Genomic DNA, 17368 nt, shown 5'->3' on the forward strand with positions numbered 1-17368 from the left:
TAACCTTGAAAAGACAGACCTTGAGTGAAAGAAAGAAAGAGAGAGAGAATTATGTGGAAAGGAACTGTACACTGAATCCTTGACAGCGTTCTGGATAAAAATGGCTTTAAAAAGCTTTCAAAACACTATCGTTTTGCTAGTGTTTTTTTTTTTTGTGGAACCTTTTTATTCAAATATGATGTTTGTGCAGAGTCTTATCACATTTTCTATCAAATTACAGATGATTCATACGCTCTCAGAGGTCCCCTTCAGTCTATAAATCTAATTAGCACTTCTGCACCTCAGCCACACAGGACCAATGTTTAGTTTGAAACAGAAGATCTGAGCCTTTGTTTTTCAGTCAGTGCAAGCCATTAAAGTTGCATTTAGCTTGTACATCATTATCACTGTTATCGGCATCTCTCAGTGGAGGATTACTGCTAGTAAAACATGAAAAGTGAAGGTTAAGAACACAATAACAGAGATTAGAATCTGTCTTTATCTCTAAGGAACTTGCCGCTTAAACAGAGCTAACTCTCTGTTTATATGCCCATGTATCAGGTAATTGGAAAGTTCTGCTCGGCTGGAACCTGTGCCATCCGGTGATGTTGGTCACACTTGTTTCTCTCTCATTCTGTAAGGAAATAAAGCCTCCGTGGAGTGCGCAGCCCGAGTCTGATAAGGAGAATGTTAGGAGGGCTCATGATGGTGCTCGGATTATACTTCCACAATCCCTCTATCTAGACTTATCTGAGGACAAACTGCCTTGAAAACCTTTCCAAAGCGTGGCTTCTCTTCCATTCAGCGTGTTTAGAATTCCAATATGCCAGAGGGCTAATCTGTGCCAGGATCTCTCTGCTCTAAGATTATTTTCCACATGGTTGAATGTGAATTCTTCAAAGAGATGAGGCAGATTATTTGGGAGAGAGACTGTTGACAGGCACTTGAAATTCAGCTGTGTTTAATCTGTATCCACTTACTTAGTCGCTTTAGTTTGAAGAGGTTCTGGCACGCCGTGAGCCCCAAAATCACTTATTTGACTTCTTAGAGAAGCCTTCGGCTTGCTAAATTGAACTGAAGAAGAACCGATCTAAACTCACCATCAATATTTGGACTCCCAGCAATAAACAAAAGCCCGTTCTCTTGAAAACAAAAGCAGTTTTAAATTAAAAACTTGAGGCAATGAATAAACAACAGTAGCATAATTTGATTGTGGAGTGAAGAGTGATTATCTGTTCGTAACAAAACAAAGAATCTCTCTGAACAATTTCTGCTTAATAGGAGTACTTTGATTTGACTGAATAATTAGATTTTTGCTTTCTCTCTACAATCCCATTCCCATGCCTTCCAGGAGCTAAGACGAAGCTGATACTGTTTCTGATAGAGCACGTCTGCAATTAAAACTGATGGCAACATCGACTGCTTTAACTTAACATAGAAGACATCACTAAGAAGAAAATATTGAAGGTCTATACAGTAACGCCTTATCTACACAAGCTCCGTTCCTCTTAGCAAAAACACTAATTACCTGTACAGTATATAATTGAGTTTTAGAGGTGCTTTATAGAGTACTTTTGTACTTTAATGCAGTTCAGCTTATAACAAATGAGCTCCATGTTCATTTAGTTCCAGGGAAAAAACGGTAATTAGCGTATTAGGCTGTACCGCCAGTAAACCCATACAGTATGCCATAGAGGAGTTTCTGACACAAAACCAAAAATATCTCCTATTCCAGCCGAGCTCTCATTAGTCATTGAGGTTGTTATTAATGTGCTTCAGCCTTTCTACTCAATCCTCCATATAACCCAGCGGCCATACAGCGATGGTGAAGAAGTAACAGGAAAACCACAAATGGCACTTTCCATGAATATGATACAAAATAGGCCGTTTTTTTCTCTCTTTTTAACAAATGGTGCTAAAAGGGGTCCTGATATTGTTTCAAAGCTCTATGAAATTACTTTATTCTGTGGAACATAAGAAGGTTTTAGATTTTATTTGTTTTACCCCACTGGAGAAAAAACTAAAAAACAAGTCAACAGAAGGATCACCAAAATGGCTTGTTACCAACATTGTCCAAATATTATATTTAATTTTATCATTTATATTTGAAACAGGACCTTCATAAACCTTCAGATGGCTATCAACCCAAATTAAGTATAATCTGTTATATTCATGTACTTCATGTTAGCAAACCTTATTGCCAAAATGTGAGATTTATGAAAACTATAAACATAGCCCAAAATAGTCAGTAGTAGCTAAATGTTGGTTCATAGCTACTGATACGTTTAGATTGGTTCTAATTTTTGTTTGATAGAGGTTTTGGCCTGTCCCACGTCATAGAACTTGGCTCAGCTATTTTTTACGATGTCTAAAACAAGCTACTTTTCATGCCAAGTAAAAGTTATGTTATAATACAGTACATTATGAAACACATCTACAGTAACAGGTCAGAAAATAAAAGCATGGTGTTTGTGTTTCTACTGCTTTTAGAAAAGTCATAGGACACCAAAGTGCACCGCATTTGTGAAAGAAACAACATTACAGTACACTTCTGTCCAGACAGAAAACTCCTACCTCAAAATGAGGCTAACAGATATTAAACCTTAGCTTAGATGATTTTAATAGCAGTCTTGCCCTTGACACTTTTACTCCACAGCCCTATTTCATAACGCAATTTAACATGTTCTCGATGTTCTTCCTCATGCTGCTTTCTCCCCGGTGGAAAGCGTGTTGCCATCTTAAGTGCCTTTCCATTATTCTAAAAGCCCAAGTGTAAAATCGACCCTTCATGGATGAGGGACGAGTCAACAAAGCAAGAGAACTCGTGGGAGCATATTACCCATAAGGCACAGCATGCCATCAAATTTCTCTCAAAAAACATAAAATTGACAGGAAAGCTGCTGGTAAGTGAGAATTAATTTGTTTAGTGATGACAACCGAATATAAAGGCGTCAACGGCAGCTGGTTTTGTCTGATTCAACCATGTTCCATTTTCATTACATACAGCCTCGTGATCAAAAAGTGACAAGCCTTTTGACATTTAAGCTTTGTATTGCCAAATCCTGAGGGTAAATGGATGACTAGCCTTTATAATTGAAATCAGACCAGTACAAGGCGTAATCTTGACCCTCAGGAGAAAAGCTGGCTCTAAATGTATCACTGAGACTGACCTGACAAGTACAGACACTCACGACTTCTCTGTGAGTTAGACCTGCTATTCAGGTGACCAATTTGTCATCGATCTCCCATTTGGCTGCTGTTTTCTTGTGACTTTCTGTAAGGGAGCTTCCCATGAACGGCCTTGACTGTGAAGAACAAAGTATAAAGGAGGCTTCATCTATTTTAGCAGCCAGCACACTCATTTTTCTTTCAGGAATTATTAAACATATCACTGAATTATCAGTACACATACGGTGTCTCAACCTTGACATGCTTTAGCATAAATGTTTCTCATTCATACATTTGTGTTCTGCTTTCTGTCATTTCCCTTCTTGTCGCTGTTACCAGTGAATTAATAAAACATGCTCTGTCTGTGTAAAATGTCTGTCAGAGGCCTCGTTTTGAGCAAATTAAGGTGTTCACAGTACCTAAGGCCTTGCTGTAAAGTAACCACAGAATGTGTCAGGAAATATATTCAAATCGTTTTTTTTTTTATTGTAATAATATTTCACAATATTACCGTTTTGACTGTTCTCGATCAAATATATTGCATTCTTGGAAGGAGTAAAAAAACAAAAAAAAAAAAAAAGAATCCTACAGGCCCAAAACGTATAAAAGAGGTTATACTGGTTTTATGGGCAGAAGAAAATTTGTTGCAAAAAAGGAAAAATTGCTTAGTCAAAATATGACTATATTTCATCCAGACTCTCCATCTCTGAGAAGCTAAAAAGTCCATGAGCTTAATTAAAACTTGAGAATCTTCATTAGGGCTGGGAACCGGCAGGCCTCGTGCGATCGGATTATGAGATTTGCTTAGGATTCACAAATGAAACCAAATGTCTCGTTTGAACTCAGGAGGCTTGCTCTAGTGTCTCTGAAATATTTGATGGGAAAAACTGAAGCAGTCCATAAAAACGGTTCTCTGTGAAAGCTGGAGGACAGAGCGGAGACCATCGGAAAGTACAAAACAAACAAACATCAAGGCTCATTGTCATAATGTACTGTATTATGATGGTGGCATTATAATGATACATTTCTAGGGTCTGCATCAAGATAAACAAAACTATTTTTGCAAATCCATAACCAAAATGATCCTTAAGTTCATCATTAAGGGAATGACATAAACAAACACAAAACTATGTTGAGAAGAAATTTCTTCCAGCTAGTGGGTTCATTGCACAGATTCGGATTATGACTGATTACGATTACAAAAGAGCTAAAGTCATAATGAAGTCAGAATGAGACGATGTTTTCACACCATTATCATCATCATCACCATTTCAGAGAGACATAAACATTTGTATTGGCATTTAGTTGTTTGTTTTTAAAATACTTCAGTTCCAATGCATTTCTCATACGCTAAAACAAAACATAATCTGAAAAAATAAAAACATTAAGCATGTTTTATGGATATATATTTTTAATGGTATTAGAAATGCCTTTATTGGATTTTTTGTTTTTATTATGATACTTTTTGTGCTTTGTAACATTTATAAAACTGTTATTAAAGTTATTATGAAACAGCATCTTGATCAGTGTCCAGATCAGTGTGACAGATGTCCTGATGGTTTGTAGTCTCAGCATGCAAAAAAAAACTAAGCAAACAGAAAATACATCCCAGTCAGACATATCAAACTGGAATAGAAGGGGAAAAGAAAAGTGACTGGTAGAGAGACTGTGAAGATCAGCCATCTGCTTTCAGTTTAATATTCTGATTGGACGAGTCCACGGATGACGATTAGAATAAGCAAGTGAAAAACGTTGAGTCAGTGATCCATGGCATCGTCATCTTCATCGCTGCTTTGAATAAAATCATCGTCAATGTTGTCTACAGATGGTCCGGCTTCATCATCATCATCATCATCAGCCCCATGCTCTTCACCACCCAGCTCTGCTAACAGCTGCTCCGTATGCTCAAACATGGGTGAGTCCTCACAGCGCAGCTTCACATACAGCTACAGATCAGAGAAAGAGAGTGAGGAAAAAAAGAACAGATCTTATGATTATTATCAGAGGAATAGTGGCAGTGTTTGTTCAGGGAGTAAAGAGAAATCTCAGCTTTGACTCCAGGCTTGGCTTGTTTTGCAGTGTGAACAAGTCGCTACTAAATCAAAACTCTCTTCTCCTATATATTTCTCTTTTATCTAACTCCTCTTTTCTCCATCTTTCAAGGTGTCACGTTCTCCGGACTTTGTTTATGTTTTCGTTTCGTGCCATGTGCTCCCTGTGCCCTGCCTTCCCTCTGTGTTAATTATGTTATTGTCATCAGCTGTGTCTCGTCTATTACCCCGTGTATTTAAGTCTTGTGTTTTGAGTTCTGTTTGTCCGAGCGTCGAGGTCCTTACCTGATGTCTTTACGTGTGTTTATCCTGCCTGCCTGTTCTACCTGCCTGCCGTTTTGTATCTTTATTTTGCCTTTTGAGATTAAATCCATTTAAGTTTATTCTAAGCCTCGTGTCATCCGTCCCGCGAAAGCGCAACCGTGACAGAACGCTCGGACCATATAAAGAAGTAAATAGCGGCGTATTTTCCCCCTTTTTTTTTTTGTTTTTGTTTGCCATGTTTGCCCAGTTTAAAGACCCAAACTTCCTCATCCGCCTGCTGGAGCAGGGGGATTGCTCTCTCGAGGACTATACAGAACTATTCCTCGAACTGGCCAACGACTCTCGCTACCCGGACTGCTCTCTGCTCGAACTCTATTTCCGCGGACTTAACACCTCCAGCCAAGCGCAGCTGATCGGGAGCGGTCCTCGAGAGAGCCTCGCCGCGTACGTCGAGTGGGTGCTGGTGTCCTGCAAATCAACCATGATGGTTGCGCCTGAGGACAACGACACCAGCCCCACTCCAGATCCAGAGCCCAACTCATCCCTTCACCGCATGGTCGAGCCCCAGCCTGAGCCCACTGCTGACACGGGGGCGGAGTCGAGCGTGACCACGGACCCATCGTCACAGAGAGCGACAGAGCCGTGGAGCGTAACAGGACCCGAGCCGTATCGTCAGACCAGGTGCGCGAGCCAGCAACGGAGCTCCCGCGGTGGAGACAGCCGACTGCGAGGAGAGCGCGGAGTGGAGCTCCGCCCACTACACATCGGCTGAGGATGAGCTGATCATCCACCTGGGGCTGCTGGATCTGCAAAGGGAGCTGGATGATGTAGACTTGGACTTGGACTTAGACTGGGCACCTCCCTGTATCCTGAGTTCCTGTTCCGTTCAGCTACCCAGTAAGCCCGCTGGTTCCGCCCAGCCGTCCCGTTAGCCCGCTGGTTCCGCCCAGCCGTCCCGTTAGCCCGCTGGTTCCGCCCAGCCGTCCCGTTAGCCCGCTGGTTCCGCCCAGCCGTCCCGTTAGCTCGCTGGTTCCGCCCAGCCTTCCCGTAAGCCGCTGGTTCCGCCCAGCCTTCCGTAAGCCCGCTGGTTCCGCCCAGCCTTCCCGTAAGCCCGCTGGTTCCGCCCAGCCGTCCCGTTAGCTCGCTGGTTCCGCCCAGCCGTCCCGTTAGCTCGCTGGTTCCGCCCAGCCGTCCGTTCCTGTGCCCGCGCGCACGCGCGCTCTGTCCCGCTCTGTGCCCGCGCGCCGCGTGCGTTCTGTCCCGTTCCTGTGCCCGCGCCACGTGCGTTCTGTCCCGTTCCTGTGCCCGCGCCGCGTCGTGCGTTCTGTCCGTTCCTGTGCCCACGCGCCACGTGCGTTCCGTCCCGTTCAGTGCCCGCGCCACGTGCGCTCCGTCCGTTCCAGTGCCCGCGCCACGTGCGCTCCGTCCCGTTCAGTGCCCGCGCGCACGTGCGCCCGTCCCGTTCAGTGCCGGCGCCACGTGCGCTCCGTCCCGTTCAGTGCCCGGCGCCGCGTGCGCGCCTCCGTCCCGTTCAGTGCCCGGCGCCACGTGCGCCCGTCCCGTTCAGTGCCCGCGCCCGCGCGCTCCTCCAGTGCCGCCTCAAGTTTTCCCACCCTCCCACCCATGCCACACCACGTCGATGGATCCCAGCAGCCCCTGCGCTCATCCTCAGCAAACCATCTGGAGCTCGCCACGGGTCTGCCGGTCTCCATCGCCATCGAGGTTGGAGGATCCTCGCCTCACCGTCCTGCCTCCGAGACCCAGACTCCTCCTCGGCCCGTAGACCCGTCGGCTCCCCCTGGGCTCCTAGCTCCCTCCTCTACACCGTGGTCCGTCAGTCCACCAGCTCCACCAGGCTCCATCGTCCCTCCGGCTCCGCCTTGGTCTGTCGTCGACCATCCGTCGCCTCGGGATTCCTCTCCTCCGCCGCCTCGTCCCTCCATCCCACCGGCTCTGTCAGGCTCCTCCTTCCCTCCGCTTCCACCTCAGTCCTCAGTCGCTCTGGCTCCGCCGCGTCCTTCCCGTCCCCCGTCTCCGTGTCAGTCGCCGAAGCCTGCGGCGTCGCCTTGGACCTCCAGCGCCTCGACGTCACCCTGGCTCTTCGGCTCTCCGTCTCCACCTCAGTCTCCTCCTCCACCTGCTCCGCCGCCGTCGGTCGGCCCCATGGAGTCGATGGCTGCTCCTCCTCCATGGCTCCTCCCTCCGTCTGCTCCACCTTGGACCACCATAGCTGGGCTCTGGATCTCCTCCTGCTCCGGACTCCTCCTGTCTCCTTCCTGGCTCCTCCCTCCATCTACACCTCCTTGGACCCTTCTGCCTTCTGCCTGCCCCATCCTGGCGATCCGTCCTCCACCAGAACCTCCTCCCAAGACCCGGTATCCCCAAATCCTAGTCATTTTGGTTTTGTTTGTTACCCTTTAGGTGCGAGGACGCACCTTCCGGGAGGGGGGGGTAATGTCACGTTCTCCGGACTTTGTTTATGTTTTCGTTTCGTGCCATGTGCTCCCTGTGCCCTGCCTTCCCTCTGTGTTAATTATGTTATTGTCATCAGCTGTCTCGTCTATTACCCGTGTATTTAAGTCTTGTGTTTTGAGTTCTGTTTGTCCGAGCGTCGAGGTCCTTACCTGATGTCTTTACGTGTGTTTATCCTGCCTGCCTGTTCTACCTGCCTGCCGTTTTGTATCTTTATTTTGCCTTTTGAGATTAAATCCATTTAAGTTTATTCTAAGCCTCGTGTCATCCGTCCCGCGGCAAGCGCAACCGTGACACAAGGACTCTCTCTCTCACTCTTCCTCTCCCTCCGTCTTTCCTCGAGAAGGTCCGTGCCAGCGAAGTCAGCTGGCAAATTCCTAAATTAGTGACTCCTTTCCAAGCGCAAGCGAAGCGAGTTCTGCATCAGTGGGAAATTGTTCAGCAAGTGACTGAGTGCTTGCCAGGAGAGGAAGAGAATTCAATCCCCACTGTCTCAACTCTTATCACTGTAAAATATACCTGAAAGAACATGATAAAAAGCAATTCTCGATGTGACTGCAAAACAATATATCGCCCCACACTTTCTCCTTTTGCTTAATACAAGAGCGCTGGCTGGGGATTTCATCCTGTTTACGCAGGGAATCAGTACAGTTAATGTCAGAATGTTTTACAGTTTCGGTGCAACTGCGAATTTGAGTAAAGGGATTCACGCGATAATGTAATGATCAATTAATTGTTATTTGAATCAATTCAGCTTAAAAGACGGCGAATTGCAGCACAAACACATGCAAGCTGATATCAAATGAAGCAGGCTCAACATAATGAGAGCTGCGAATAAAGACTGCACTCACTGCAAACAAGGTGATAATGAGTTAAATAATAAGTCAACAAGAAACACTTAAAATTACACCATAATTACTACAGCTGTATGTTACGCCAGCCTGGTCTCATCGTTTTTTATGCTTAGGTATTAGTATGTAACGTTTAAAAGAACATAACAGACATTTTTGTATGTTTTTATTCATGAAATGTATCATTTGCGTATTAAAGCGTTTAAAAAATAAAAACATCTATGCATTTTTAGCTAAAATATGTTAAATGTAAACATTTTTCTGCTGTAAACCGGTCATAAATTTAATTTAATTTGTAATTAGTGTGTCAATGTATTGCTGCTTAAGGCTGGTGTTTAGGATGGAGATGAAGATTGCTGAATAAAGGCTTTGATTTGATTCTGTTTCTTGTAGTTGTATGAATTCTTGGTATTTGGATTACGGCGCATGAATAAAATCGATCCTTTTATAATTATGTTGTGTTTTGGTGCAAGCTAGTCTATGTCCACCTAAAGCTCATTTTTCCCAGAGGCTAGCTTATTTTTTCCATTTTTTCCACACTAAGTGCTCTGGCATTTTCTCCGTAAATCCAACCACAGTGAAGGACTAATACTGACCAGCCATCAACTTGCTTGTATACCACAGATAAACAACAACTGAGAAGTTAATATCTCCTATGTCAGTATTATGCGTTAAAATGCAGAAAATACATCGGCATTATGCGTTTTAGTGCCTGTAAAGCATAAATAATTGTCCTTTTGAAGAACCAAGTTTTGAGTGGTATAAATAAAATAAAAAAGTAAAAAAAAAAAAAAATTTATCTGTGTTAACAGCAACAATGTATCAACTGAGAGTTAATTTAAAATGTAACAAATAAGAATTACTAGAGTGAGTACTCAAAGACTGATGGAAATCAGACATGAATAAGAAGCGGTCTCAAGTGATATAAATGCTAATAATGATGGCAAAGCTAAAAAGAGCACAGACGTCAGTCAGACTTGCACCCGTCAAAAAGCCACGCGAACAAACTTCCTCAACTTTCAGAATGAGTCATGTGAGAATGACTAATGCACACTATTTTTTTCTAAGGTCACTTCTTATGAGGTATTAACAGTGCGTTTGGGGTACAGCCCTCTCTTCAGTGAACTGTAATCATGCAGGCGCTTCTCTAACAACCAGACTTTAATTAAGAAAGCACATTTCTTATTAATACTTGAAAGAGCAGTCATTTAAAAAGCTGGAGAAAGTGACCCCACAACTTATCAACCTCTCCTTCGCTGTTCTTTCCTCTCTTTCCTTCTTTTTATTTAATGAGTTTTAGCACTACAGAACCTTATTTAACTCCTCAGGAGTGAAACCACAGAGTCCTTCACACTCGCAGACTAACCAGGTCATCTCACACACACATACTGTCAGTGGGCAGCCCGTTGCTCCCTTTATATCACCCTCAGAGCCGTGGGAATGGTCGCTAAGCAACAGCGAGTGGCGACAGGGCTCTCTGGGCCTCGTGGGATCTCATTTACGGACCGATCATAGGACCTCAGGAGAGTCTGAAACTCCTACCTGCTCTACAGACCTGACCTTCACACACACACACATAAACATAAAAACCGTTGGCCACACAGGTTTAGTTAGGCCACGAGGGCATTTTAACACAATGTTGATGTGTGTGTCCATGTACCAAAGGGCCTTTTCGCTGCCGGATATCAAGGTTAATTGTGATGATAAAGCAAAGATTAAACATTAAACTCACACTGGCTCACAGGACCGGAACATTTAAATGTCTTTTGAATGATTTGTTATATACTGGTTAATGCATAACTGGAGTGGATGGCTACATCAGATGGTCATTGGGAATTCTACTGTACATTTAATTCCAGGTTCAGTGCTTAAATTAATAGATCGATTTGGACCAAAACGATCAGCATTTCTAGGTAAATGTAACATGCTTGGTTCTGAGAATAAACACACACACACACACACACACTTTACGGATCACAAATCAGCACAGGTCATTTTAAGCTCTTACATATTTTATTAAAGAACAACATTTTAAGTGTATTTTGTTAAGTGTATTCATTAGCTCACTCGCATTAGTCTAAAAGTGTGTGAGTGCTTGAGCGATGGAGCTTGGAAAATAAAGAGAAAGGAAAAGAAATCAGAGAAAATCATTCATAAAAAATAACTGCAGTGCATTAAATTGTAATCAAATAACGCGCAGTGCAAATATGCACAACAGAATGACAGAACAACAGATAGATATAGATAAATACAGACAGATACAGATGGACACAGACAGATATAGATAGACACAGACAGATATAGATAGATAGATTTTCATGCGGATTCAGTCAATAGATGAAATGACAGAATGATAGATGGATGAAAAAACAGATAGATTGATAGCTAAAAAAATAGAACAACAGACAGAATGATGGAGGAACGGATGGAACGACAGACAGGCAGATGTTATGGAAAATACAAGAACGGATTTAAAAACAGACCTCAGTCAAGATCTTCTGACAGGGTTTCACTGAGTAAGGTGACATACAGCATCTGCACACATGGGAAGACCTGTCGCCTCTGATAGGAAAATGTTTACAATGCCTTAAAATTCAAATATTTGCAATATTTTGTGCAAATATATCTCTAAACTTAACACATAATCCTTCTGGGAGCAATAAACCGAGATGATTTTCCTCAGAGGGATAGAAAAAGCACTGCATAAAGAAAATGACCCCGTACCACTCCACCCACCCCTTCTGCAAATAAATAAACGCACTGAGAAACACTTGTGCCAGAGCTCCTGTGATTTGGATTCACAGATCTGAGTTGTGTTTATTTAATCAGTCTAGAGGAGGACGGCGCTCCAGCTAATGTGTTACCTCAGCAACAGCCACCATCTGGAGTTCCACCCTGTAATTACTGAGACCTGATCTCCAGTCCTGATAAGAGCTGCACTCCATCAGCTACTCATACACACACGTGTGTGTGTCAAAACACCTTCCACAGACCCACAGTTCACCCATCACCCACTCGATCTCCTCATCTTTACATCCTCTAATATGCTCTCAAACATGTGCATAGCGGAAATGTTCCTCCTGGAGGAAGCTGCGGCTGAATACTATCTTACACTTTTTGCAAGCAATCCCTCCCTTATCCAAGACATCTATCTTCTCCACTGATGTATTTGTATGTTTTGAAATGGCAGCTTTACAGAGGAGCTCTGTCTGGGGGAAGAAGGTCTTTGCTGAAAAAAATTGGCTGGAGGTGGTGATGGTGTGTGTGTGTGTCTGTGTGTCTGTGTGTAATAGCAGAAAAGAGTCTGCGATCTTTTGCTATGGCCATCATACTCACTTGGGAACAAGCAAAAAATACATTTCACACACACTTTTGCAAACTGAAGACAAACCGCACACCATTACACAAACACATCTGTTTCTCTGTGGTGTGGATACTCAATAGAGCTAATGTTTTTGTGACCATAATCCTAAACCAAACCCTCACACCAATTTTTATTTAAATGATTAAAAATTAGAAGTGCATTTATAAAGGTTATTTTCCTGAGACATTATTTGATTCTCAAAATTCAGAAAAAATGACATATATTTAATCTAGATGAGGTTTATTATTATCATCATCTAAACATTGTTATTATCAAATGCAACATAATATTTATTATTAATAAAATGATTATTATTATTAACAACAACAACAATTAAAGTAATATAAGTATTGTATTTAATTCAATTAAATCCATAATTCTTCATTTAAAGTGAAGGTGAACACACACTCAGAGGAGTGATTTAGATATAAATTATAAAAATAATTTCTCACACACACACGCTTCTAAATAAGGACAGAATTATTATCTCTCACACACAAGCACACAATCTTTGTTTTGCCTTGGATCTATGATTATTAGGCAGATTACACACGAATACACACAAACAATTTTTTGAAACCTCTGTATTTTAAAGCATCTATTTTTAAAGCTAGGTATGACTGCAGAGATATTTTTAACTCATTTATTTATTTTTGTATTATTTTTAAACATTAGGATTTATTTAGATAAAACATTTTCTCAGATGCCAGTCTGGTTTTGTTTTTGTAGCATTCTAAGTGTCTAATACGAAGCAGAAGTTCCCTGTTCCAAGAGTGTAAGTGTGTGTGTGTGTGTGTGTGTGTCAGGCATTTGTGTGTTGAAAGCAATGAATGTGATTGCGTTCGTGCCTGTCCTTCCCTCTTTCCCTGCCTTCTTTCATCATTCAGATTACCATCAAGGACTCCTCCCACTGTCCTTAAATCACTCTCTTCAGGCCGTATCTCTCACTCTTGTTCTGTGCCTCTCTTCTCTGATGAACTGCTGGGCTGGACCGACTTCTGATCCACAACTGACCTTACTGTCCAGCTGACAGATAGTCATTTATATCCACACAGGTTACACACACACACACACACACACACACACACACACACACTCTTTCCTCTTTCCTTCCTGCACTACTAAATACTAAAATGCAGTGTGACTATATGGCAAAAGAAATTCTACTTGAGTTGTGACTTTGCACGATTTGATTTTATGTAGTGTTTATTCACATGAATCATCCGAACAAACCAATTCGCTAGAATGAGTCAGGCATTTCAAATAGCATTTGGGCATGGGCTCTGAAGGACCATTTCATTTCTTGGTTCTACCTCTAATAAGACATCTTTCTGATGAATGAACATTGGTCTGAATTATGAGGAAAGGATTTAGTGATTCAATCCTTAAACACAAAAAGACTCCTAGTCCTGTCACAAATGTAACTTGCAGAAAGAGCCACAGAATGAGTGATTTTAGTGCACAGGATGCATCAGAACACTTACTGAATTTCTCATCTTACTGATTAAATACGTCAATGATAATGTGCAGTTAAAGAAAGATACATTTACAAGAATATTACTACACCATTATTATTATTATATAGTGCAAAAATGTCAGCTCTCAGTCACTTCTGTGCAACAAAGCTGGAGAACACGAGCGGCCAAAAAGTATAGAGATAACAAAGAATGCAGTTTTAGTATGATTCTATAGAGGAAAAAATTACTCCAATCTTGTGTGTGCTCATATCTACCAGAAGTGATTTCTCTAAGAGAGCACAGTGATAGCACCTTCCTATATCTCAAGAGATGAGAACGGCTCTTAATACAACAAACTACAGACCTGAGCTAAAAGAACAAACAAACATAATGCGCTCAACAAAAGATGCTCTGCAGCTCTCACTCAACGAGCAAACAGACTGAAAGGGTTCCCTAGAGTACATTTATAAAGCATCAGTCTACTCTAAAAGTCACTGTGAACTCAAATATTACACACCCTATAACAAAAGAGTTTTTGAAATTGCAGTCTTCATAAAAGTTAAAACCATAATGCAGTACAATGTACTAGAAACATTTTAATTATTTTTTTGTGCACTTTTCAAACTTATATTTACGCTTAAAACAGGCAGCGATAAGAGAGAATGGGATTTGGAAATGTTGCAAGCCGTTGAGTAGCCTGCATGCTCTCCACAGCTCAGTTTGTCTAAGCACATGGGCTTTGATGATTACGCAAAGTTTAAACCTGAGGAAAAGAAACCTGGTATCAGCAAATGTTTATTACATTACAATTGCTATGCAAAAAAAAAAAACTGTTCTAATCAATACGGAGTATGAATAAGATTTGAACATCTTTCCTCAGCTGTTCTTTGCTGACACTTGTTTGATGGCGGTTTCACATTCCACCTGCTTTTTAAACCTTGACAGATAAAAAAGACCAAACGGGACTGGAGGGTTTTTGAAAATGATCTTGAACCTAGTGAATGGAAGAGGTCCAGAATGCTGGAGAAAAATACACTGACGATGATACATCACACATACTGTATTTTCAGCTTCATTCACGCTGACAGTGACTAGATTATTCAGTTATTATTATCAGTCAATATCAGAGAGTTGTAATGAATGATATCAGACAATTGTAATATGTTTACATGACCATTGCTCTTATCTAATACACAATCTTTAAAGTCACTAAGGATTTAAAACCTACTATTATCTTTTTTTATTATTGTACCTTATAATGCTAGATTTGCTAGCCTTTGAAACGACTGATTTCAGTTTAGAGGGGTTTTTTGTATGTGTGTATTTAAGTTTTTCTGTTTTTTTTCTTTTTGATAAAATAGAGTAATATGACTAAACATTAGCAATGTATCAATTATTGAAGAAAAAAGCTGCTCATTGTTATAGTTAAGTTTTAATACTGTCAAATTGGTCACACTTTATTTTAAGATAACTTTTCTCAAACTCGTAATTACTGCTCATCAAAAGTTAATAAAGTAGTTGTTAAGTTTAGGTATTAGGGATGTAGAATATGGTCATGCAGAGTATGTGCTTTATGAGTATTAATAAACAGCCAATATGCTAGCAGCATGCATGCTAAAGCAACTAGTTAATTTGTTAAAAAATGGTCTACCATATTAAAGTGCTACCATCAAATAAATGTCTTCAAACGTCTGAGGTTTTGCCCACTGTGTCGCAGCGATACACTGACTGTTAAAAACACAAAGAAAGGCGTTAAACGTGGCACTCTCTAAAATATTTTTATCACGACATTTGACCCCTGCGGAGTCAAACCTGTAAACAATGTGAGAGCACCTAATAGCTGGTTCTGAGCTTAAACATACCATCAAAAACATATGATTCACATCGCCCGTGCTCTTATCGCTCTGGAGTGTGTGAAAGACAGCTGTGAGGGCAGATGTGTTCAAATCTACTGCACTCAGGGAAATTACTCAAAGCATCTACCAACACAGCTGTCGTATATATAAAATAAATGCGCGGAAATACATAGAAATACACATGGAAAATGTCAAATCACAGACAAAATCTGCACCGTATAATTCTAAAAACACCCTTGCTTGTTTTCCAGCAAATGTTATATTCACTCAGATAGACGCTGCAAGAAAACGGGAGACCTGAAACGTAATTTGTTTAATTAGGATGTGAAAAGAGCGCGAAGACAGTTATGCAAATGAACAAACAAATTGTTTAACTGTGTATATTAGTTCCTCGAGGTCACACAAGGTGCGCGTTCAAGTGAATGTGTTTTGCTAGAGGCGATTTCAAGAGCTGCCATGGTAAGTTGCAGACAGAGCAATGAGACGCTCAAAACTGGTCATTTTGCACCCATGGCTGAGCGAGACGCTTCACTAACGCTGCAGTAACATTGTGACACACAGATCTATATTACGGAACAAAAGATGATGAAATGCCTTCTGAATTTCTTTTTCTTCAATTTCCCCTCAGGGATCGATAAAGTGTGTCTGTCTATTCACAAAGCAAGAGATTGGAGCATATATGCATCATAACATAAGCATGATAAATCATTATATGTAAGATTATTAATGGCTGAAAATATGGTCATGCACTCAAAGCTCAATCAATACTGTCCAGATCAATACAGGACAAGAAATGGACGTAATGAAGAATAAAAGAGACGTACTGAAGGATGAAGAAAGAAAGAATGAGCTGATGCGGATAAATAAGGTGTAGCGAATATAAAATACTAAATGTATGTGCATCTTAAAGATTTTTGAAAATGACCTTTCACGCAGTGTGTTAAAACAGCTCTAAGTGAATGAAAACATCCTGTAGGGTTAGTTTTAAATCTGAAAGTGCATGGTGTATAAAGTTATTGTCTCTCAAAGGAAATAGTTGACTGAATCATTTCAACACCATTTGGTTTCAACGAAGAAGGCTAATATATTCTTTGCCACTAATAATTGGGACTGTACACAAAGAGGCACTGTGCTCTCAAATTTTAAAGCAAAAATCTTGCATCAGATTATTTCAATGAATATCAAGACCACAAAATCTAAATCATTTGTTATCCTGAGACTGACTTCTTTACCTATGGTCTGGAAAAATGATCAAGAAATTTTAGTCAAAACTACAACAAAAGAGTCCAAAGACGTGACACTTACAAAAAGCTATTGTATGACTTAAGGTCTCAGAATATGGACCATAAATGATATGGAATACTTTTTTATATGCATTATACTTATAAAATTTTAAAGCTAAATGGATTAATTCATTGTATTTGCACCGAAAACACTGCAACATTTGATTCAAAATGTTTTGTGTTTCATGGAAAGAAAAAAAAAAAAAAAAAGTCACGAAAGGCCTGGACCAACAGGAAGGAGACAGAATTTTCAATTTTGGGTGAACTAATCCTTTAAGACCAGGTATATGCAGCAATAAATCTCAAATGAATACCTATGATCGAATCAGAAAGACAGATTTTAATTGCAGGTTAAACCGGGGCCATACTGACAAAAAAAGTACTGAGCAAGAGAGGAAGAAAAAAGATTTAGCAAAGAACAGAGGGAGTAAAGAGAAGTAGTGAGGAATGGCACGAGTAAAAAATGAGAAAAGAGAGGTAGTGAGGTATGGAGAGGGAGGAGAGGTGGGTATTGAGGATGGACGTGTAAAGAGCTGGACATTGAGCAGAAGGCAGAAAATCAATGGTGAATAGCGGCTAAAGTGGAATCTGAACTCTGCCTGAAGTCATAGTCTGTGACGGAG

General features: G+C 41.1%; 1 protein-coding gene across 1 annotated transcript in view; it reads right to left on the minus strand.

The window, feature by feature from the left end:
• Positions 1-4540: 4540 nt before the first annotated feature.
• si:dkey-12j5.1 (probable assembly chaperone of rpl4) overlaps positions 4541-17368 on the minus strand; it is a 79287-nt gene continuing 66459 nt past the window's right edge. The window contains 1 exon segment of the mRNA XM_043261805.1: positions 4541-5093. Coding sequence (XP_043117740.1) covers positions 4905-5093 — 189 coding nt within the window. The 3' untranslated portion in view covers positions 4541-4904.

Source organism: Puntigrus tetrazona, chromosome 16 (assembly GCF_018831695.1).
Source record: "Puntigrus tetrazona isolate hp1 chromosome 16, ASM1883169v1, whole genome shotgun sequence".
Classification (NCBI taxonomy): Eukaryota; Metazoa; Chordata; class Actinopteri; order Cypriniformes; family Cyprinidae; genus Puntigrus; species Puntigrus tetrazona.